The sequence below is a fragment of the Balaenoptera physalus genome, assembly GCF_965194825.1.
Source record: "Balaenoptera physalus genome assembly, chromosome: 5".
In the NCBI taxonomy this organism is placed as follows: Eukaryota; Metazoa; Chordata; class Mammalia; order Artiodactyla; family Balaenopteridae; genus Balaenoptera; species Balaenoptera physalus.
The window spans coordinates 14,916,682-14,942,122 of record NC_138884.1 but is presented as its reverse complement, the minus strand read 5'-3'; the positions used below and the strand labels follow the sequence as shown (position 1 = coordinate 14,942,122).

Genomic DNA, 25,441 nt, shown 5'->3' with positions numbered 1-25,441 from the left:
CAAGATAAACAGCAGGAGTTCTGCAAATATTTTCTGATTTGAGCTAAGCATCATGATGTAATTCAACTAAGACTTCACAATGGCAAAACATTTTCTTTCAATAATAATTAATGCTTTACGTCATATAATGTATAATTTTCTATCCTGTTATAGTTTTGCTCAAATTAGATTCAGCTATACCTTCTGTAAAAAGATTAATATTTTAAATACTAACCATGTGAATCATGATTATAGTTATTTGCCTGCTTCATTAAATTAGACTGAGAGAAAGAAGGATTCGATCGCCCTCTTGTGGTAATTTTGCTGTAGTGTATCCTCCAGGAGTTACACATCAACTGGAATTTTTTCTTTTTACTCTAGTAATAGGCAGAGTGGTCTTCTGTCCATAGTTTCTGAATTTCCAAAGACAGTACATATACTTTGTAGCCTCCCTTCAGTTTCTACCTCTGAAATTTAGCCTTTTCCTTGCTCTTTTAGGAAACATTCTCCTGTTCCCTTCCAATTACCATACCAAAAATTTTTTTTATGAAAGTTGCTTTCAGTATTCTAATCACATACAAAATAATTACAGCAACTCTCCATCGACATAGATAAGCTTTAAGTAAATGGAAATAATTAAAAATGTGTGGGGCTAAGGTGTCAGCATTTTTTCCAAGAGGAAGGTCTTGCTAACTCACTTAATAGTCCAGAAATTTCAGAGGCTAATGATATTAGCCTAAATAGTTTACGTTTTCAAAAGTAATAAAATAGCCTTTTCTTTAAAATAGTCTAGATCATATACAGTAGCCTTTCCTCTTTCTCCCACAGCACAAAGCTTTGAGCTTCTTTGCAAAATTAGTAATGGTAATTCAAGAATACACAAAATGACATGATGAAATAAATTTTAACTATATAAAAAATTCATGATTTCTTAAAGATAATTTACAATAAGTGAAGTTAGTGTTAATGTATTTAAATGCTATGGAAAATACAAAGATGGATTCCTAATTAATTACAAGTTCACTTTTTCCACTCTCGTGAACTGTAAAAAAAAATGTTCTTAAATAATAAATGACCGGGCTTCCCTGGTGGCACAGTGGTTAAGAATCCACCCGCCAATGCAGGGGACACGGGTTCGATCCCTGGTCCGGGAAGATCCCACATGCCGTGGAGCAACTAAGCCCGTGAGCCACAACTACTGAGCCCGCATGCTGCAACTACTGAAGCCCGTGAGCCTAGAGCCTGTGCTCTGCAACAAGAGAAGCCACTGCAATGAGAAGCCCACGCACCGCAATGAAGAGTAGCCCCGTTCGCTGCCCGGGCGCAGCAACAAAGAACCAATGCAGCCAAAAATAAGCAAAATTAAAAAAAAAAAAAAATGACCTATTTTTAAAGCTATCATATTTTTTAAAGCAGCCCCTTGTGTATTCAATCAATACTCATCCCAAAACTGATGAGGGAAGACTAGAAATATACAGGGGATTAGGTTAAAAAAGTTCCTTCTTCACAGAGGAACCAGAACTTTCAAAAGCAGGGTAGCATGGCATGTCTCAGTAACTGAAGATGCTCTACTAAAACCACAGCACAGATAATAAATTGGGAGCAGCAGGAAATGAGCTTGAAAAGTTAGCAGGGGTCAGAGTGGAAAAGGTCTTAATGATTAGTGAAGGAGGGGGAAACAGGCCAGCACATGAAGCAGGAGAGTGACACGGGCAAGTGAGAGCTTTAGAAGGTCACTTGCAGTAAGGAGGACAGACTGACAGGCTGAGAAGGAGATGGGGAAATTAGTTAGGAGCTGTTTGTAAAGACCAGGGCCCGAACCAAGCCAATGGCTGTGACCACAAAGAGGAGAAAAGAAATTTGAGAAATACTAAGATGTGGAATCATTAGGTATTAGTTACTGTGAGAACATGGGGGTGGAGGCGGGACTCTCAAGCTTCCATTCTAGCTTTGGCGCCTGGGTGACTGTGACATCTCCAGAGACAGGTATGATATTTTCAGACACACTGCATTTGAGGTGCCACCTGGAAACAGTAAGGAGGTCAACAAGTCTGAGGGTACGGAGATCAGGAGAGAGAGGACTGTAAATTATCAGTGGCCGGGTAGTAAAAGGAACCTGGGTGACAGATCATTCAGGGAGAGTGTAAAGAGGTAAGACTGAGGGTGGGATCAGCGACATTTAAGTATAGCCCCATCTTCCTCTTAGGAGAGGTACTTTCGTCCTATAACCATAACCTTCATTCATGTTGGGAGAAGCATTTAGTCTCCTTCCATTTTGCAGATCAGAAAACTGAGGGTCGGGCTTCCCTGGTGGTGCAGTGGTTAAGACTCCTCCTGCCAATGCAGGGGACACGGATTTGATCCCTGGTCCGGGAAGATCCCACATGCCGCGGAGCAACTCAGCCCGTGCGCCACAACTACTGAGCCCGTGAGCCACAACTACTGAAGCCCTCACACCTAGAGCCCGTGCTCCACAACAAGAGAAGCCACGGCAGTGAGAAGCCCGCGCACCGCAATGAAGAGTAGCCCCCGCTCACCGTAACTAGACAAAGCCCACGCGCGCAGCAATGAAGACCCCACACAGCCAAAAATAAATAAATAAAATAAACGGAAAAAAAAAAAAGAGAGAAAACTGAAGGTCAAGGTTAAGTGACTTCATTTAAAGCTATTTATCTGTAGAAGTGAATGAAAACTCAGGTTTCCAGATGGAGCCCAAGGACAGGAAGTAAAAGACCTTTCTTCAATAATTGTTTGACGGCAACAAGTGCGTCAGTTGTTATTTTGTATAAATGATCAAAACTAAAATGCTGTATTTCCAAGGCTAACCTTCCAACAACATGGTTTGTTAATAAGACCCCAAATTTACAATTGAACCCATGCCTCCTGGGTAATCTAGGAAACCAGGAAACGCTCTCAATTCTATAATTATAAATAGCAAGTGGCAATTGTGTCAAACACACACAGAGAATGTTTATGAGACACTTCAGAGAGGAAAATAGCTGTACCTACTCTTCCCAGTCCTTTGTAAATCTTAGTTGAGAACGGGTTTCACCAGTGAATTCTATCATATATCCCAGAACACATTTTCATAATTACACTTAAATGCAAAAAGCAAGAGATTTCTTGGGCATAGTACCTGCTTGGTTGGGCCGTTGCCAGCTTGGTGACTTGATGCCGCCGGTGGACCCTAGAGGCTTGAAGGAGGCAGCAGTGGTGAGCCCGGCCACCCCTGGTCTGGCCGAGCCTGGGCTTCCCGGCCCCTCGGGCGTGCTCCCGGCTGCAGCTGCGGAGGCGGCCGGCGGCTGGGAGGGCTCCTGGGCGCTGCTGCAGAGAAAAGAAGGAAGCATTTTTGGTGACGTGGCAGCGATCTAACTCAGCAATGATTCGTTCTTTCCTCAATTTATTAAATCTCTAAGGAAAACAAAAATACATATATACACTACCAAACGTAAAATAGATAGCTAGTGGGAAGCAGCCGCATAGCACAGGGAGATCAGCTCAGTGCTTTGTGACCACCTAGAGGAGTGGGATAGGGAGGGTGGGAGGGAGACACAGAGGGAGAGGATATGGGGATATATGTGTATGTATAGCTGATTCACTTTGTTATACAGCAGAAACTAACACACTATTGTAAAGCAATTATACTCCAATAAAGATGTTAAAAAAAAAACTAATTAATTGTTATTTTAAAAAGAAAAACTCTAATACCATGACTGAGGGGCTGCCTTTTTTTAAAATAGAAAAAAAGAAAAAGGGAAGGAAAGGAGTCAGACTGCAGTTCTTTCAATGCTTTGGAAATTCTCTTTAAAAAGTTCTACCATGAGAAATTCGGCACTGAAAAAACTTATACGGCCAATCCTTTTAAATAAGAAGCTAATTTCCTCTATCTCAACGTTTCAGAAGGGTCATCTAGATTAAAACAATTAATTATTGGCGACTCCCTGATAATTTCTATGAAATGGCACAGATGCTGTTTTCCTCTTTTCCACATCCTTCTAGTATTTTATGAACCAAGTTTCCCTGACATCTTACCAGTCGCTCTTTTCACTCACACACTCAGTCACTCATTCATGCAATAAATACTTAAGCACCTACTATGTTCCAGACATTGTGTTACACAGTGGTGAACAAAAGACAACATCCACCGCCTAACGCAACATCCAGTGTTCTGTGTTCAGGATTACAGGAAAACAAGAAACAAGTCTGCCATTGTCTTCTTTCAATCAGAGCTATTTGCTTAACGGGTGAAACAGGTGGTTCCAGTTTGATTTAGAAGATCATATGGCTTTTATTATCCCAGTCATTTGTTATTTATACTTATATATCATCATTTCAAAAAACATAATTTTAGGTAGTTCAAATAATAAAATACGCTCTTTGGAATGATGCAATACTGTAAGTTTCTCTCAAGTGAAGTATAATAATAGTAACAACAATAATACACACATCCTACTAACTTTTCAATAGAAATTTAGCTTCCGCTTGCTAAAAATTCCATGCACAGAAACTCAGTTCCTTCAATACCTGAAATCAACAGCTATAGAGGAATAGATCAATAACGACAGGATACTATATAAATGACTTTAGTAAAATAAATACCCTTAATTATACTGTTAGGTTGAAATTTCAAGGCAATTTCAAATGCAATCATGCCCACTCTACTACCAAATGACCAAGATTACCTAATTTTCCCAATGCCTCTTGAAGCCTGGGTAACACCTAACAGAGCAGGCCTGAGGCTGCAGGAAGGCCTGCTGCAAGGTTGCCCTTTGACTGGCTTTTGGCAACTTGGCTGGTAAACAGTTCCCTACGGTCATATAAAAGTCTCTCCAAAAGATAAACAGTGGCTCATTGTGCCTAAACTATATCAACAATGTGGTTTATGCTAAACACCTGCTTTCCTTCTGAGAGTCTGGCGTTTTGGTATGAACAAGGCACAACGTGCCTACATGACAAGCCCCAATTAAATATGTCTTAGGTACTTAGTTTCTAAAGAGCTTCTCTGGTAGAGAACACTTTGCACGTCTTCTCATAACTCACTGCTCTAGGAATCCACACATCCTGTATGACCTCACTGGGAGAGGACTTTTGGAAACTTGAGCCTCCTTTCTTCTGGACTTGGTCCTATGCACCTTTCTCCTTGCTGATTCTGCTTTGTATTCTTTCACCGTAATAACTCTCAGTCAGGAGTACTACGATGGACTAAGTTCTGTCAAGTCCTCTAGTGAGTCATCACACCTTGGGGTGGGTTCTGGGCACCTCTGACACTAAATAGTTCTGAAAAATTATATTAGAGCTATTTTAACTTTCTTGAAATATTGTTCCCTATTACTGTCCTCTCAAATTCAGGTGTAGTAGAGACATCACCTTCTTCCAACATTTCTAATCAGTTTAATGAAAAACTCACATCTGATGATGTTAAAACATACTATACTATGAAAAAATTAAGCAATTTAATAATTTTTATCATAAATAAAAAGTGAAAGATGGCTTACTTAATGGGAGTGCTGAACACAATTATCAGTAAAGATGACACACTAAATAATATTAATAGAAACAGGGTTTAAATGTTATAGGTCAGTCCTTACAAAAGATTTGTAAGGGACAGATCATTTTACTTCTCTAAGCCTCAGTTACCTAAACTTTAAATGGGGATAATGCTTTGCTCATAAGAATCCCAGGCACTTAATTAAGATATTTATGTATAAAGTACTCAGCCATACTCTAGGACACAGAATATGAGCTTAACATATGAAAAAGATAATGTATTCAAATAATAAAGACTTATTTTCAATATTTTTACACATTACAAACAAATTATTTTTGAAAGTAATAGAGAAGTATAGACCATTTTAATTCTAGGGTTAATTACTCATGAGGATTTGAAAAAAAAAACCAGCTAATAATCCATATAGCCACAATTCTGAAAAGAGAATTTATGACCAAGCAATACTAGAATTTACAGATGAAACACATAATCTGAAAATAATAATAAAACCCAAATCATCATTTAATGTGTAATAACCTGAAATAGTTAAAATTTAATTACAGGAGAGTTGCCAACTTACTTAGAAGAAAGTGACCAGGACGACAGGAAATCAATGCCAAGCCTAGTGAAGTTAGGTTGAGGGAACTGGTTAATTGGCCCATGGTATGAAAGAAACTCAGAAGAAGCATAAGACTAATGCTCAAATATCTGACATGTGGATTCACTCTATATTGCTACGCTCTGTTTGCTGAAGGTTGAGTGGAATCTATGGTGAGATAGACTAGGTTCAATAAAAGGAAGTACTTCCTAATATGAAAAATCATCCAAAGGAAACAACACTTTCCATGAGAGGTTTGTTTCCAGAAGGCACTTAACAAAAGGTGGAGACGCTGTAGACCAGATCTAACCATTTAGAGAGTGGAGGACTAAGTTACACGTCAGCCTGACATTTGAAGCCTTCTAAGATAGAGCTACAATCTATCTGTTCAGTCGTATCTCCTACCACTTTGCTACACAAACTATATTCTTGCCATAGCTCCTCTCTGTCCACAACTCTACATCTTTTCCAGGCTCTACATGGAAGGTGCTCCCCCCACTCTCCCTCTGCACCTGTCCAAATCTTACCCATAATTAGCAATAGGAGTAGTAGCACAGTAATACCCATCATGCATTGTGTACTGTGCTAAGCAATTAACATATTTTATTTAATCACTCAATCTTCTAGAAGTAAAGACACTCCTTGCTTCAGTGCATGGCAGATATTAACTGCATGGCATAAAGCTACATTTCAATTTGTAATAGCCAGGGTTTTTCTTAATTAATAGTAACTTCTTTATGTATCTTGTCTCCTCTACTACATTATAAACTATTTGAGGTTGGTGCATTTATTGTGACCTTGCTATGGTACTTAAACTTGGTAAATTTCCTCATTTGTGAAATGAGATTAAAATACTACTTTTAGGAACACTCCTACACTGTTGGTAGGAATGTAAATTGGAGCAGCCACTACGGAGAACAGTATGGAGGCTCCTACAAACAGTTACCATATGATCTAGCAATCCCACTCCCGGGCATATATCTGGAAAAGACAAAAACTCTAAAGATACGTGCACCCCAATGTTCACAGCAGCACTATTTACAATAGCCAAGACATAGAAGAAACCTACGTGTCCATCGACAGATGAATAGATAAAATATGTGGTGTATACATACATACATACACACACACACATTGGAATATTACTCAGCCATAAAAAGAATGAAATATTAGGTTTTATCTAGACAATCTCATATTGGAATATATGATGTATAGGTCTCTAAAAATCCCATGTCTTTTTTTCCAATTTTTAACTGTTAGCTACTATTTAAAGAAAATACATAAACATTAGGTATCGTGTACTGAAGACTAGAAAATTAGTAAAGCTATGTAATTTTATATTTGGGAAAAAAATGTTATCAGTAATCACTAACAGCAAAATATTTCAAATTGATGACTAATTTATTAATATAATATGTCATGAATACTTAGATTGGTATCTTATTTCTGAAGTAATGACTCATATATATTTTTTTCTAAATTTAAATTGTTTAAGGTATACCTAAATTCTAAACAAAATTAAAATGCTTTCTGAAAGATTCTAGCGAGGAAATCAGAGCAAATCCATAAATACTGTTGGCTAATACCACAGAAGCTAACAATCAAATATGGTTATTTTCACTAGTCTGCCAAATAAACAAGCACTGAAATAAAATGTTAAATTAATATGACTTCCATCTCAAGAATACCAAAGATTCTGTTTCATATTTAAAAAAATGAAAATGGAGAAAAACATACTGACAGAGCAAAGGCTTCTTTTCAAAACTGAGTTAACGAGGACAAAAGAAAAACGAAGGGAAGTTAACTTTCAGTGTCAGCAACCTGATTTATCTTGAGTTTACATTCTTTTCCCACATTTGTTTAACTATTACAACAAATCAATTTCAGCTGCAGATTGGGAACAGAAATTTCAAGTCTATTTTCAAAGGAAAATCTCTGTTCAAAGAATAATCTCGAGGTAACTTTTATTCTAATTACACATTTAATTTTTTTTTAAAAAGCCAGCTGTACATTGCAGGTTTAATTATCAGTGTTTACACAGTTTTTAGCTAAAGTTTTACAAAAATTGATATACATAGATTCTGAAGTAGTAGGAAAGGAGTATGTCTGGAAGGTCATAATTATAAACAACTTTTAATTTCAACAGAATTCTCCTGTCAGAACTCTATGAAAGGACCGAGATGTATAGAGCAGTCATGAGTCTCCTTTGTTCCAGAATCCTATTTACAAGAAAATTTTTTGTATTTTCCTAAGCAAAATTCTTTAACTTAGACGTTTTGTATCAAAATTCAACATGTTAAATATAATAATGGAAAGACACAATTCTGGCATTATACTATACTTTATTATAATTTTAAAGATTACTGTTATACAAAAGCAAACATCAGAGATAAAATACCTCTGACATTAACCCAACTGCTCTTTTGGTACTCCTCTCAATGAAGTGGCAAGGTCTCCTCAGGAAACCCTGCACTCCAGCTTTGCAGAATGCCAACTAGCTTACCTTGTTGAGAACCGTTTTCCTTTCCCAAATATCGAAACATATCTAGTTTGTGCCTATTGCTGTTAATAAAAAGTAATGTAAATGACTACTAACACTTCCTCTAGAAGTGGGTGCATGGATAAATATTCAGTTAGTCCATAAGTACAGGCACACCTTTTTTAAAACAAAAAGTTTATTTAAACAATAAGACACCTGACTTGAAGGAAAAGCTATCTAGGATTCATTTCTTTTAGAGTAAATTTTCCTGCTTACAGATTGCCTTACATGTAACAACTACATACAAAAAAGTTATAAAACTGTCCTCAGTTTTACAATGATAAATGAAAACCATTAAAATTCTCCTATCAAACAAGGTATGCCAGGATTTTTATGTTGTTCTTTTTCTGTTAAAACAGGGAGAACAAAATAACTTACTGGAATATAAAGCTAAAAGCTGAATGAGCATGGCACTAACGGAGAAAGGGGGTATTTTCTCATAATCAGCGTTTTTCCCCATCCCATCTCCATTTGATGTCAATCAATGTTTAGAGCGTTCCATTAGGTTCTCAAAGGAACCTTTTATTCCAAGGGTAGTTAGTAACCTGTCTCTGTACAGACTTAGCCCTGACAATGTAATATTTCTGCTCATTTAACAATCACAATTCCACAAATATAAAATAATTTCGGGTATATTTTTTCTTAGAGCAAAATGTATAATGACCTCTTGTACCTTTTTCTGTTTGTCCCCCTGTTTAAACATCTCCCTTAAAAGTAATCCAGAATTATACAGGGACACCTCATTTTATTGCACTTTACTGTGCTTTGCACACATTGCATTTTTTTTTTTTTTTACAACTTGAAGGTTTGTGGCAACCCTGCATCAAGCAAGTCTATTGGCATCATTTTTCCAAAAGCATTTGCTGCTAACTTTGTGTCTCTGTGCCATATTTTGGTAATCCTCACAATATTTCAAACTTTTCCATTATTATTACATTTGTTATGGCGATCTGTGATCAGTGATCTTTCATGTTACTACTACGACTCACTGCAGGCTCAGATGATGGTTAGCATTTTTCAGCAATAAAGTATTTTTTAATTAAGGTGTATACATTAACTTTAGACATAATGCTATTGCACACTTAACAGAATACAATATAGTGTGAACATAACTTTTATATAAATGTACTGGGAAACCAAAAAATTTGTGACTCACTTTATTGCACTATTTATCTTATTGCAATGGTTTGGAAGCAAACCCGTAATATCTCCGAGGTATGCTTGTAATTAAGCACATTGAGAACATCCGTAACAGTGGGTAGGACACAAACACATGATCAATAGGCAGCCTGTGTCATATCATGCTTTTACAAATTATAGTCATAGTTGTACCCTCTGTCATTAATTTTATGTTCTGTCAGAAATAATGTAGTCATTTCATTAAGATTATACCTTTAGTAAACACTTAAGATATTTTTATTTTTATGTTATACCTAATAATTTTAGCAAAATTGTTAAGTTTAGGAGAAAAATTCATTTTTGTGTTTCAGTAGTTCCCAGATAGGGAGAAAATTAAGTTGTCTGCCCACATAAAACCTTCATATCTACGAGCTATAAGATAGTAGCCAATCAAAACCAATTATTTTATTATTCTTTTTCATTTTTTCAAAAGGTATAAAGGTATGTTTTATTAAACATTTAACTCTTCTCATATAGCAACATCCAAGCAATAAAAAACAGGGTTCTACTCTAAGTTAAATACTTGTACTATTACTCGTATTTTCATACCAAATATCAAATGTGCTAATAAAAGATGTCACAAAGGATTAAAAGGCAAGTTAATAATCATACAAAATAACATGCTTGTGCATTATCACTGCATTGAAATTACAGTGAATTTAAAACTGGACGCAAATCAGCTGTCGGATTTTCTCATCTGGGCTGTTAATATGACGCTTCGGTGTTAGAGAAAGCAGTACCTTCCGCAGCAAACCACCCCTTGTGACATCCGCTCTCCCAGTACCTGGTTTTCTTAACATGGACAGAGCCAGTTGATTTCCTCGAGGGCTGGAGATACGAAAAAGCTAAAGGCTTGGAAACAGGGCTGATGCAAAGTGCATCCAGGAGTGAGTGATGTTTTTCAGGACTGGAGAGCCTGGCGAGCATTCAGAAAGAGTTTTGAGTTGAAAAATCACACTACCACGCGCAGAAAGTATGCAGTTTTTACGGTTTATGATTTGAAACATTTCCAGAGAAAGAGAGAGATAGGGACAGAGACAGAGGGAACAAAGAAGTAGAAAGAGGGTGAAGAGAAAAGTCTATTATGTTATTCTACTCATTAACACAGAATTGATTAAATTTTCACCAAAACTGATCAAGGCAATCTTTTGGAAAGCATTTAAAGCTATGAAGACGACTATAACTTATGTAAAAACAAAACCCCACAACAATAAAAAGGTTTTACTATTTTTATAGGAGAAAGGGATATTAGAATAGTTAGGCTTTAGATCAACCTCAAACATAACCAGTTAGTGGGAGAAGGTAAAACCAACAGAAACTTAAAATACCTATTTATACTTGATTCTGTTTCAGATATGAAGATTAAAAATGATAAAAAGTCATAAGGCACACAACATGCAACAATCCACACAACTGAGAAGTATCATAGATAAATGGTGGTAATGAAAAGAGATAAAAGGGTAATTTAAAGAAAAATCAGTAATAAACACTGTGGGATATATCCGCAACCTAGAAAAAATGTCCCCAATACAATTAAGATCTCATAATAGGGCTGTGACTATTTCAAATGGGTAAGTTTTCTCGGAGGTGAGTTGTAAGACAGTGAAAAGCGCTGGGTTCACACGAGACGCACATTGTACACGTAGCTCTACCTGGTTTTTGCAGCAAGAACAGCAGACACCGTAGCAGCTGCACTGCTCAGAACGGCAGCACTATATCTAGCAGGAGAAGACAAGGCAGACAAGTTTCGAGACCCTTCCAAAGAACTTGTCACCACATTTCTTGTGGAGCTGCTTAAATTGATCAGTAGAGAAAGAGAAACAGAGGAGAGGAACAAAAAGGAACGTGAGAAGAGGTAGCACATTAAAGATAAGATAGCAGCCATGCTCTATTAATATTTAGATTTTATAAAGGTGTGACATGTCACAAGTGTAAAAGGAGCTTGGGTCCTTTATTTAGTGTTGCTAGGATTTCTCTCAGAAATTAAAATCTGATACAGAATCCTCCATAAAACTGATGTTCTGAACACACAAACTTTCTTTGAATGTTTTTAAGTTCACTGTCTCTAATCCTATTTCAAATGAAATCAGTATAACAACACACATTTGAAGACTGATTTGTCAACAACTAAGTAGAAACTAAATCCAAACATGTAGTGTGAATTTCCATAAGCAGAGAAGGAAGGAAGGTTATGTTAATTTTTTCAAAAAAGTCTCTACATAAAGAGTTTTACCTTAGAGACGATACACACCCAGAGCCTCACATTTTAACGAGACCTGTGTTTTCAAGAGAAGCAGGTACAACCGGCTGCCTGTTCAAAAGCAGCTATGTGTATTAATATGGACAAGAAATAACTTTAAAATACTGAGAGTAAAACTATTTGCGGAGGGCAAGCACCTTTGTAAAATAAACAGTAGTTACAGTGAATATGACTAAAAGATCACCTTCTCTGCTGACACTCTGCATTTCTATTTTCAGTTAGCCCTGTAAAGATTCAAAAATGCTGGTATGAAATTTTATCTTCAGAATTCTTATTACTTAAAATAATGATTAGTTTCCTTTAGTCTTTTAGAAAAGGTCGTACACCTAGACAGGACTTAACATTCCATCATTAGGACTGTAATGATTTTCAAGTCTGGTTATCAAATTGGAATTTGAGAATTTCTTTTTTATTAAGTAAAAAGAAAGTCTAAAATGCATGGGGTGAAATGTGTGTCTCCTTCATTTATGAGTGCAACTTCTTAATGAACATCCTCACTACACTACGATCACCTTTTCCAAAAATTTGGTGACAATGGCCACCTCCAAAACAAAGTAATTATGTACCAAACTCAACCCAGGCTAATGAGAGCTCAGATGTCTAAAACAGTGAGGGTTGACATAAGTCTCTTCTCCTTGTCAGAAGAATCTGATAATCCATTATTCCTAGTTCCACTGGCTATAATTTTACAAACCATTAGAAGACAAATTTAAAAAACAGTGGCAAGCCATTAAATATATATATATACACACACACACAGAGAATTGTTTAAGTATAATTTTTTGGTAAGTCTATAATTTAACTGAACTCTATGGCTATGTTTTAACTGTTGTGAATGGCTGGAAAATAAAGAATGGGGGCTAAGAAAGAGAAAAGAAAGATATTATCAGTGGCAGAGCAGGGGAATATGAGTGTCATGCCAAGTGGAAGAATAAAGTTATCAGTGACTCAACTTTGAGTTTCTCAATTACTCTGCATCTTTGAGGCAATGGCTACTATTTGAGGGAAATAATGGTGAATAATAACGAGAAACTGAAGTCTATATAAAAAAGTCAGCTAAAAAAACAAATCAGCTAAATTATCCTTCTTCTGCAAGAAGAAAAGGAAACTAATGAATTTCTTTTATCATATTGTATCACAAATAATAATATAAAAAGACTCAGTATCAGCAGAGTCCAGCAAAATCTCATAAGAAGAATTAACCAGAATACCTTTAGAATATCTGGGCAACTGGAACACATAATCTCTATCACTCTTTTTTTAGAGGGGAATGCTCTAATTCAGTAAAGCAGACTTATGTCAAACTTAAGGAAGCTGACTTTCCAAATCACAGTGAATAAACAAAAGGCACAGATTTCCTGACTCTAAAACTTGGAATCTAAACAAAAAATTAAAAATATAAAAGCAGTGTAAAGCAGTGTTCCAAGGCTGAGGCCAAGCTTTGTCTATATATTAGTGATGTCAGTTCTGTAATCTATGATCACTTTTTCCTTTTTAGTCAAACAGTTTTAGTATTTTAATTTCACCACCAGCATTAAAATTCAGACATACCAAGAGGAAAAAACTCTACCTAGAATAAGTAGTTACTTTAGAAAGTGTGGCTACTTGGCTACCAATATGTAAAACCTGAGGAGTTGCAGGTGGGTGAGGTCCATTCTTAGGTAGATCTTCCAGAGAACTGTCAAACCTGAGTTTGCAGAAGTAAAATAAAGGCAGAGGAAATATTAATGAAAAGTATAGACATTTATCATGTATACTACCTTAAAAGTACATTGGTTCCATTTTGGAATACTGCTAGATTTTTTTTTTAACTTCATATCTGCATAAGATTAAAACTAATACCAAACACCCTCACCATCACCAAATACGGGCTGTTTTTTCCCCTAATTTTTTAACATGGTGACTTTCACGTGATGAAAGATCATGCTTACAGGGGAAGAAAGGTGGATGGGAATTTCCATCACTGACTACGTATTTTGCATGCTTCAGGGAAACTTAGGCTCCAAGAAATTAATTAAATTGCCCAATATCATATACCTAGTAAGACTCAGATGGAATTTAAAGCAAGTCCATCTGTACTATTTCCACTACGTTATGCTTTCCAGCATCTTGTGGGGCTGAATAGTGCAATACGCAGAGCAACTAGGAATTTCCCTTCAAGTCAGAATGATGTATGTGCAGATCTGATATTATATGGATATTGTTTATCTTGATGTAAAGAAAGTATTTTATCTAGTCACACAATAAATGTTTACATGCAATTGTGTTGTTTGAATATTATTCACTTTGTTCTTCTGATGTCTCTACCATTTTTTGTTTTGAATGCCAGAATTAAATTTTAGAACTATTACCAGGTAAAGAAAAGATGAAAAATTCAGTGTTAGGTCTGAAAGAAGAAAGCACCAAGTATAACACTTTGGCAAGAAGAAAATAAACAGGAAAAACACAAAATTACCCATTATTTTTTAAAAAGCCTGTGGATAAAAAATAGAATGGGTCAGTCATGTCATTTTCAAATGGAAAATGTAGCACTAAGATAAAGAAATAGAAAAGAAGAGGTTATATTCCCATTTTTTATTTAGCGTTGGTCATACCTTTACCAGAGTGTTGAAAAAAATGTAGACAACTTAAGAAAAATGTCAAGGTAGAAGTAAAACATCATTTAAGAGGCAGAGTAAGAAAACTTAAACAAATAAGAAATGTAAGTGCTATAACAGGGGTCAGCAAACTGTGGCTCTTAGGTCAGTCAGCCTGCTTCCTATCTTTGTATGGCCTGGGAACTAAGAATGGCTTTCATATTTTTAAGTGTTTTTTTTTTTAATTAATTAATTTATTTTTTATTTTTGGCTGTGTTGGGTCTTTGTTGCTGCGTGTGGGCTTTCTCTAGTTGCGGTGAGCAGGGGCTACTCTTCGTTGCGGTGCGCGGGCTTCTCATTGCTGTGGCTTCTCTTGTTGCGGAGCACGGGCTCTAGGAGCGTGGGCTTCAGCAGTTGTGGCACGTGGGCTCTAGAGTGCAGGCTCAGTAGTTGTGGTGCACGGGGCTCAGTTGCTCCGCGGCATGTGGGATCTCCCCAGACCAGGGATCGAACCCGTGTCCCCTGCCTTGGCAGGCAGATTCTTAACCACTGCACCACCAGGGAAGTCCCTTAAGTGGTTTTGAGTTTTTTTTTTTTTTTAGTTTATTTATTTTATTATTTTTGGCTGTGCTGGGTCTTCGTTTCTGTGTGAGAGCTTTCTCTAGTTGCGGCGAGCGGGGGCCACTGTTCATCGCGGTGCGCGGGCCTCTCACTATCGCGGCCTCTCTTGTTGCGGAGCACAGGCTCCAGACACGCAGGCTCAGTAGTTGTGGCTCACGGGCCTAGTTGCTTCGCGGCATGTGGGATCTTCCCAGACCAGGGCTCGAACCCGTGTCCCCTGCATTAGCAGGCAGATTCTCAACCACTGCGCCACCAGGGAAGCCCCCCTTAAGTGGTTTTAAAAAAATAAAGGGGAGAATATTTCGTGACACAGAAAAATCTGTATTAAATTGAAATTTCAGCATCCATAAATAAATTTTATAGAACAGAGCCAGGTTTGTTCACTAACATATGTCTATGGCTACTTTCATAAAACATGGAGAGTTGGGTAGTTGCAACAGACCATACGACCCACAAAATTTATTATATTTACTATCTGGCTTTTTTACAGAAAAAGTTTGCTGACTCCTGTCACAGAGAATAATGTTTCCATACAGCAACCAGAGTGAACTTTTAACACACAAATCTGATCCTGTCTGGTTCTTAGATACTTCCAGCACTGCTCTAAGGACAGCTGTGATGCTGGACTCCCTACTCGCCAGGCTTTCTTACGGAGCTTTCTCTTTGGCTTGCTCCAGTCTAACTGGTCTTCCATCTCTTCTTAAACAGGCCAAACTTCTTCCCACCTCAAGGCCTCTGCGGAGTCTATTCTCACTTTCTATACCCACCTCTCTGCCACACCTTTACTATGCTAATTCTTAAGTATCCTTCTGGCCTCAGTTTAAATATCACCTCCTCAGGGAGGCTTCCTTGATTCCCCACCTTAAGGTTGCCTACGTCATATACTTTCATACTACCCTTACTTTTCCTTCACAGAATTTGTTATTATTATAATTATACAATTTGTGTGTTTATTTGTTTGAATCTGGACTCCCTCGCTAGAGTAGAGGCTCTCTGAGGTCAGGGACAGTTATGTTTACTGGTATAACAAAGTGCTTACCATACAGTAAACAACAAGTATTTGTTGAATAAATGCATGAAAGAAATTTATTGTTTTCAAATACAAACTCACTCAAAATATACACGTATTTCTCAGAACATATTTGTACCTTCTAGAGACTGCTTCCCAATTCAGGTGAAACAGGTATTACTGCTTAAGAATTGATACGAGATCAACCTCAAAGAAGTGACTAGAACTCCAAAAATACCTTTTAAAATATCCTTTAAAATATAAAGAAGTATCAGTATCTTGGAAAAAAGAAAATAGAGTTATAAAGTATTATCAATACCTACATATTAATATATAATGAGGACAGGTAAGAAAAAAGAGTGAATTGGAGAAGTTGAGTTTTCCAACACCTCCACGAACTAGGTTGACTGGAAAAATGAATGCCACTTCAGAATAAAGTTCATATAATTCATGAGATACCTTTGAAAGCCAGATCTCCAAGTTTCCAAACAAATGCACTTGGGAGGTTTCCCATGTGTTACACACACACTGATTACCTATTCCTTTGCTTAGCCAATACTAGACTTAAGAAAATCTAAAATTACCTCATTTAATATGGAACAGACATCAATATCTATTCTCATTGTCATTCCCTAATATTTATTCTTTTTAGGGTTGGAAGAAGCTCTGATTAATAGCACCTCTGCAGCAGCCAGACTTTCTGCTTTGTCTGGTACTTGAGTTTCCATTTCTCACCAGAGAGAGGTATGAAGACTTCCCAGATACATCTGGAGAGTTGGGCTTGCAGCCTTTTGGCCTGCTTTTCTTAGGAAAAATGAACAAAAAGCTATTTGTGCATTATCTCTCTCTGCAGTTGTGCCTTTCTTGGCATAATCTCCGCACTGAGTCATTGTACGCTTTTCAGAGGGGAAATCGGGGACCCATGTTAGCTATCTGCCCAGGCAAAGCAGGCGTGAGGCTGCCCACCTTATTAACTTACCAACCTGACCATCCTGCGGGACCTGCAAGAGGAGCTCTCTTTCTATCCACCAGTCCTGACAACTGTCAAAGAGCCACAACCTTATGCTGTGGACTCCGGCTCCTCCCTTTTTCTCAGGGGCCTCAATGAATCAATCTCTGTTTCTCTCACTTCTTCCAGTTCTCCACTGCAGGCTTTATGCAAAGCATCCCCATTCAAAAATGCTATAGTTTCTCTTAAAACAACAACAACAACAACAAAAGTACCTTCACCTTCTATTTTCCCACTCACCTTAACATTCAAACTCTGTGAAATAGCCGTTTACTCACGTAGTCTCCATTTCCTCACCTGCCTGCCCCTCTTCTACTGCCTCACTGGGGCTCACTCCCCAACCCCTAGAAAGCCATATCCTTGCTGAGGTCACAAATGACCTCTCTGGGGCTAAATTCAAGTGACAATTTGCATTCCTCATTTTCTTTTCATTGTGGTAAAAAACACAACATAAAATTTATCATCTTAGCTATAACGAAAAACAATCTGAAAAAGAGTACGTACAACTGAATCACTTTGTTGTACACCTGAAACTTGAACACAACATTGTAAATCTACTATAATTCAATTAAAAAAAACTTAACCATCTTCACCATTTTTAAATGTACAGTTCAGTAGTGTTAAGTATAGTCACTGTTGTGAAACAGATCTCCAGAACTTTTTCATCTTGCAAATCTGAAACTCTATACCCATTAAATAACAACTCCCCTTCCCTCCTTCCCCCAGCTCCTGGTAACCACCATTCTGCTTTCTGTTTCTATGAATCTGACCACTGTAGATACCTCACACAGGTGGGAACATACTGTTTCGCCTTTTGGGGTTCATTCCTCATTTCACTTAGTCTAAGCATAGGACCCAATTGACAACACCTTCTCTTCTTCCGTCTTCCGTTCCCTGACCCTATCTCTACACTTGCCTGTTTCTAGTACTATTTCACTGGCTATTGCTGGTGGCAGGATGTTAAAACGCAGCAACAGTAATAGGATTTCAAAATGTTAATTTGGCTCATCCATATTTTGATGGCATGACATCCAAACTATGTAAGGATAAATTCTTCACAAGGGCTAAGCTTGAAAAAGAACGCAGAAACTCTCCTTTGTAGTATGAAAACTTCAAGTCTCCAACTACAAATGTCAGTGTCTCCTCACTTTCCATATCGATGTCACAAAATAATCAAATAAAGTGACTTATTACATCCCTACATGGCAGGTTTTCAATAAGAGAAATTCAGAAATCTTAAAATATGTATTTTATAGCAGGTAAAGGAGGAAAATGACAACAGATTGTTGTTGGTATTTTCACTCTTCCACAAAGCAAACATTCACAGAATAATATTCCTAAGCAGAAACTGGAATATACCAGGATCGTGGCTATATTTTGTGCTTTTGGGGTTCATTGGTATAGCGAAGCTATTTATTTTAGCCAAGGAAACTACTTGCCGTCAGGGAAAATGGGTATCTTCCACTGGCTTCCTGACAATAAATATGGTGAGTGTATTCACTTGTAACTACAATCTCCCCTCTGGAAAATTAAAAAAACTAAACCTCAGTGGGAAATTTCTGATGCTCTTAATCACAAGCTAAATTTACTAATTAACTCCAACAGCCTTTGTTTCTTTAGCAGCCTAAAAACATTATTTGAGCCTGCTAATTCTACAGGTATTATAAATGGCATCTTGAAGAGAATATAAAAATCAGCAAGTAGGCACCTCCTTGATTTGCACATGCAGGGGCCGAGGGGAGTAAGTGTCAGAGGTTAAAAGAAGATTATGAAGTGAATAATAATATCACCCAAAATGAGGTTTATTTTTTGTGAGAGCAAAAGAAAAGGACTGGCTCAGAGAAACTTCTCTTGGAGCTTTCTAATTTACCGATGCAAAGAAAAGAGGGAAACCTAAAGGGAGATCCTGAAGGAACTGGAACTTATTTGTTATGGGGAAAGAATTTGCTCTTTGTCATTATATCCCATTTTCTTCAGCGCCTTTCAAACTCCGCCTTAGCTTTCACGCATTTCTCTGCTCTTGCCTTCCCGTAATGGATCTTACGTTATTAAATGTCCAGTCTTAATATGATGTGAACTCTTTAGTTATCTACACTATTCCTTGATCTCTTCAGAGAAAATGTAGCATGCGGTCTAAAGATAAGATCGGTAAAGAATGAGCATATATTTATACTATGTCTATAAAAAATACCAATATAATATAAAGATTTTAAGGTGTAACACCAACTTAAAAATCACTTGTAACAATCCCCTGATAAAAGTACGAGTCCCTCAGTGACAGCAGCGTGCTTACCACCAACCTTAGCTCCTCTCACTGTGCGTCACCAATTTCATCACTGGATCATTCCTATTAGTGATTTCAGTGATTTCTACTAGTTGGGAATAGCTTCTTCTATGGGGCAAAAACCTGCCATTTTCTAGTAGTAATGTAATCTTAACATTACAAAAAGAATTAATATATGATAAAAGTATTTTTCCAAATTCAGATTAAAAGGATGTATTATTCAACAGTGTTGAGTCAATCTGTTACCGATCTGAAAATATAAATAAATCTGTCTGAATGCCTAGTGTTCAACAGTCACCATTGTGAGTCCTTGGAGAAGCCACGTGTCTTGAGAAAGCTGCCACAGCACCCCATGCCCAGAGAGAATGTCCTTCCAACGTTAGAGAACAAAAGCCAAGGGCCACATGCTCTCTGGCTAAATATTCTGGATCACACGTCCTGAGCTCTCCCATTCAATCACTCATTTGTTCAACAACAAAATATGTGAAGTCCCACTTTACGCGGGGCATATTGCCCACTTGAAGCTCCTCTCGTGAAGCTTACAGTCTAGTACCCACTTCCCTCTAACAGACCATAAGGATCAATCCCATCATACTTTCCATCCCTGTCTACCTGCCACAACCAAAAGTACAGACCCCTGAGTCATCCATCACCTCCTGAACTCTTATTTCTTTAGTGTTTTGTGTATCTCCTAATCTGATCCATTTTCCATCCCTCTCGGCCCTCACAAACCCTCTACACCACTCTATACCTTCCTTGTAGTCCCTTCACACAGAAGTCCCTTTTCTCTCACACTGCATATGTTTATAAACCTGGAGATAGATGTCCTTCTCATTACTGTTTCTGACACCCTCAATCATCTTTGATCCTGCAAAATGCCAAGTCCTTGGAGGCCCGTGTCACCAGACTACACCGCTGACTCAGTACCCAGTCACTGCCTTGCCTCGACCGCGCCCACCGTTTGCTTGAGCCCCCGGCTCACTGTCTTCCTCTTTACCCGAGTCCAACAGTCCTTCTTGAAGACCTCAGTGTTCTCATGCTGAATCACTGAATGACCGGACTGCTAAATTCTTTGACTTCTTCACTTCAAGGATAATCCCTCTACAGTTAAGTCTTAGGCCTGGAATACCCTAGCCACGCATTCCAACAGTCATAGCCTTTGCGTTTTCATCAACAAGTATAACATGTTTAAAATCTGGATTTTAAGCCCCTTTGTTCCTCACTCACTCACTCCTCTACCTCTTGATGCCCTTAGCTTTTTTACTGTACTGAAGCGACTCATCAATTTCACTGACTCTTACCAACTGAGTTAATTCGTACCAATTCACTGACTCAGCAATCTTCCATTATCCATCACCAATCTCCCCCACCCACGATTCCTACACTCCTGTTAGTTCTTCCTCTAAAATATAAACCTGTCCAATTCTCTGCATCTCTATTAGGAACTGCATGGCCTAAGCCACTACCATCTCTTGTCTGAAATAAGAAAATACACAGAACTAGTCTCCTGCTTTCATTATTTCTCCCTTAAAATCAAGTTTCCATAGCATTCAGAGTGATCTTTTAAAAACATACATCAGATGTTACTTCCATGATTAAAATCCTCTATCTGGCTTCCTATTTAACTGAGGTAAGAATCTAAACCCCTTAACACTACCTACAAGGCAGTAAGTGATCTGCTCCCTGACTACTTCTTCACTCAATTGCCTATCACTCTCCACTGCTATCTCTGAGGCCTGAGACTGAGGGAGAATGTTTGTCGAAGAAGACATAGCTGTGGATTCAGGTCAAGGAACTAGCTCATATTATAAGCAAAACAAGCACTCACGTAACTGCCTCTGACCCAAAGACAGCTTAAGTGTCCCATGATGTTTCAGTTGATTTTCTTGGGATTATCTATATAATTGTCAGAGATTAATGCCAAAGTTTAAACACAATATGCCACATGAGCGTTTACTAGCACAGAACAGAACTATGACTTGCCTTATAATTTTAGAGGCCATGTGACATGGCAAACTCATATTGGGTTCATTTTCTTCTAAAACCCCTAGTTTTTCAAGTATTTGTTTTTGTTAACCTTATCCCAACCCCAGCCCTGCATATGTCCCAGAAGAGCAAATGACGTGATCCAAACTGCACAGAACCATATGAAACTTCTTTCATTTTTTTAAACTAGATTTGGTCCATTTTCCTACACGCCCAATATATTTTTGAAGGAGGATCTGGTTATGAAGCGTGAATGCTATACCTCCCTGCTTCACGTCACCCACAAAGTTAGGCAGCAAGCCGTAGAGGTCCTCATCCAAGGCGCTGTTCATCTTTAAACAACAGCCTTTGGTTAAACTCCTTCAATCTGTTATGAATCTAAAAACTTGATAATCATTAGCCTCATTTGATTATTAAATTAAATGGGATCTTAAAAGTTTTTCTTCGATAATCTGTTAAAATTAACATTTCCTCCAGTCTATCCAAAATGTGTTAGTTGGGTGATTTGTTTCTTGAGAACTTACTTCTCGGTCCTGGCAATCCTGCCCTCCTTTTCTCAGTGCTCACTAGCTGGCTTTTAAGAACGCCTTCTAGACTTTTTTTCAGGCGACCTCAAGTTCAAACTAGTTTATAGTTTAGAAGCTGACCTTTTTCCTTTTTGAAAATCAGCACTATATTTCCTGTTCCCAGTCTTCCACTTTCTTACCCATTCTCCAGACTTAAAAAAAAAAATTGTGTTACTTAGCAAATCTCATCTGTAAGTTCTCTAAATACTTACGCTATAAATCATTGAGAAAAAAGAGACCACAGGGAGCTCATTAAGAATAACTTTCTACCTGGGGCTTCAATTTCCTCCAGAAGGTAGACAAACTTAAACTTCTTCAGTATTTATCTCTGGGTTTGAGTGACTTTTGTTTGCTTGTTAAGATCTTTCAACAACCAGCATTTATTATTTTAATAATAATCCTTGACAACATTCCTTTTTTTTTTTTTAACTTTTTTTATCTCTTGAATTAACGTTGCCTGGTTGTTTTTATCTTTTACACTTAAATGACTGTTATGTGTATGTATATTTTCTTAGCATGCATGTGGTACTGCTTCAATATCCCTGCTAGTATCACTGCTAAGAGATTTGCTGATTTTAACAAGAGATATTTGATTCCATTGCTGTAAACAAAGGATAAGTTTGAGTACACCAAGTTTGTTTAAAAGTTTCACTTCTTTGTATTCAAATCTTATGTTCACCCATTATCTAAACAGTGATATACAACTGCCTGAAGCCATTAGAATCTTTCAGAAATTTATCCTCAAATATTTTTCCTATCCACGAATTACGAGGATATTTACGAGCATACTGGGATAAATAAAGTATGTGAAAAGATAAAATACATAGGTACCACTAACTCAAAAATTAACGAGGTGTTATCCTCGCTTTAACCTATTCTTCTGTTCAAAGAAATGAATACAGACTCTTCAGAAGTAATTGATTATGTGAACCTGGGAGATGAATGCCTGTATCTAAGTTGGACAAAGAAGCAGCACTCAATGTACAACTCTTAATAGACATAAAAATAGAGAAATACAAAAGAGAAAACATGGACAATTGAGACCGCTTTTAAGATTAATGTAATTTGAAAATAGAGTTCTTTACTTTGACTAAGAAGAAAATTAAGACGTCAAATGTCCATACCTGTCATATGCTTTATGCTACACTATGTAATACACTATTTCAATTTTCTTTTATAAAATCATACCATCATAATAAACACACCTTCACATAAAGGTAGAAAAACTTGGGCTTCTGAAATTTTCAACATGACTGAAATATGTAAAACTGGATAGTGGCAAAAGATAGAAAATTAAGCCTTCCACCATGGGGAAGACTGTCTATTATCATTACCCCTAATTAATCCTTTTAAGCTGTAATTTCTTTTGAACTAAAAAAAGTAAGCTGCAGGAGGTGTCTTCAATATTGAGTATTAGTTAAGAAAATAAGTTCTTTTTTTTCTGGTTTAATTCAATAAAGTAATTTTGTTGTTTAATGTACCTCTCTAAAGGTGAAGAGAAAAGAATTTATTCAAACAGCATCATAAGAGAAGCACTGCTGGCCTGATAAAACTTCTAAAGAACTTAGTGCATATTTTGGACTATGAAAGTCAATTTTTGCTTTTTATGAATATTGATTTTTATGAAAAAAACTTCATAAACGCTAGTCTTCCCAGTTTAATTTGGGTAAAGTACCCAAGTAATTCCATAATTAAACAGAGAATTAAACAATTTGTGTGTGAAAATACAGAGTAGATAGGAACTATGTTTCTCGCTTCAATCATTTTATAAGTACTTCTCCCACAAGAAACTCAAGTGTAGTAATTACTTCTGTCCAATAGATGGCGACCTTTACATTATAGTCACCAAACCAGTACTAGCCTAGGACAGTGTAATCCAACAGTAGAAAATGAAAGGAGATAAATTACAAATATCATATTTTGCAACAGACAATAATTATTGTTTGGTTATATACCCATTTTTTTGAACCTGTGGTCTTTTTTCCAGGTTGGTGAAATACTTTGCAGGAATGCATATGATAATATAGGCTAAGTGATTCTACCTAGCTGTAAATGTTTTATTTTTACTTTTTAAAATTAGACTATGCTGTGAAAGCCTTGGTATTCTGTGTTTGGGGGCAAATCTGATTGTTAATTCTTACCTCATGAAAATATGTGAGAATATGAGCCTAGGGAATGAGTCCTGATTTCTCTGCAAAGCTTATAGAGGAGAGCTTTAGGTACTTTACTCAAATGACATGTGTCCTAATAAGGATAGGCAACACGAGTCCAGCATATTTGTGAAACAGCAATAATGAAGAAGTGGCAGGTCAGCAAACTGTGCTTCTTCATTCATCTATTTTATGTGGATCCTGTGAATGTCTGTGAACAAGCTAAAATGTTTAAAACCTTGCTGTAAAAAGAGTGTTTGGAAGCACTTACGTAGGTTCTGCTTTCTAAACTTTCAATGAATGTACAAAGGTGATAAGTTTCTGTTCAAGAAGCAACTTAACATCTGTACTGATGGCCTTCAGCTGAAAATCGCGTGGACGTTAGTTAGTGCCAGTGGACAGCCGAGAAAAGGATAGTTTTTTCCCATAACTGCTTCAGTTTTGGGTAATGTAACTTGTGGCTGGAGTTTCAACTGTTTTCCAACTAAAGGGAGAGGCGTCACTCCTCCCTTGAGGACTATATTTTAAGTCTCTGAAAACTGGGAAAGCACATCATACATTATAATTCTTAATCGTAATATGTGAAAAATCAGAACCCACCATCCCTTGAACGAGAGAAAAGGAAGACTAATAAAAGTATGTTTTGATCAGGATAATTTTAGGCATCTTTTTGCTAAACAAATGCTGCTTTATATTTAGACTTATTTATATAAACCTATACAAGCATAAAAAATTTGAAACTGCCTATTAGATAAATACTGTACTATAGAAAATAGAAACTGAGAAAATGGTGAGCTCAAGAAAATCACCCTTTAACTTAAAATAAATTGTACGGTGCTTGGCACAATAATATATTTTAGGTATATAAGTTTTTAAAAGACTTCTCTTTAAATGAAATTTTCTATGGCATCCCATAATTCTCTATACTGGTAGGCCACATATTACTATTAGCTTTCAGTATTAATATCTAACTAATAATATGGCAGCTGTTTTTTTTTTTAAGATTTTTAGAAATTTCATGTAATGTCTGAAACATTTATATTAACATATTTCCATACAAATAACCCAAAGTTTAGTATTAGTGGTTTGTTTGTTTGTTTATACTGCAGGTTCTTATTAGTCATCAATTTTATACACATCAGTGTATACATGTCAATCCCAATCGCCCAATTCAGCACACCACCACCCCCACCCCAC

At 37.0% G+C, this 25,441-nt stretch overlaps 1 protein-coding gene across 12 annotated transcripts in view; it reads right to left on the bottom strand.

Moving 5' to 3' along the window:
• Positions 1-25,441, bottom strand: part of PDLIM5 (PDZ and LIM domain 5) — a 208,580-nt gene that overhangs the window by 48,309 nt on the left and 134,830 nt on the right. For 11 of the 12 annotated variants that reach the window (XM_082461742.1, XM_082461751.1, XM_082461752.1 and 8 more), the window contains one exon: positions 3,116-3,303. In XM_082461742.1, coding sequence (XP_082317868.1) covers positions 3,116-3,303 — 188 coding nt within the window. Of the gene's footprint in view, positions 1-3,115; positions 3,304-10,567; positions 10,700-11,435; positions 11,577-13,613; positions 13,731-25,441 lie in introns of all 12 variants that reach the window. The other variant, XM_082461748.1, reaches the window with a different exon arrangement.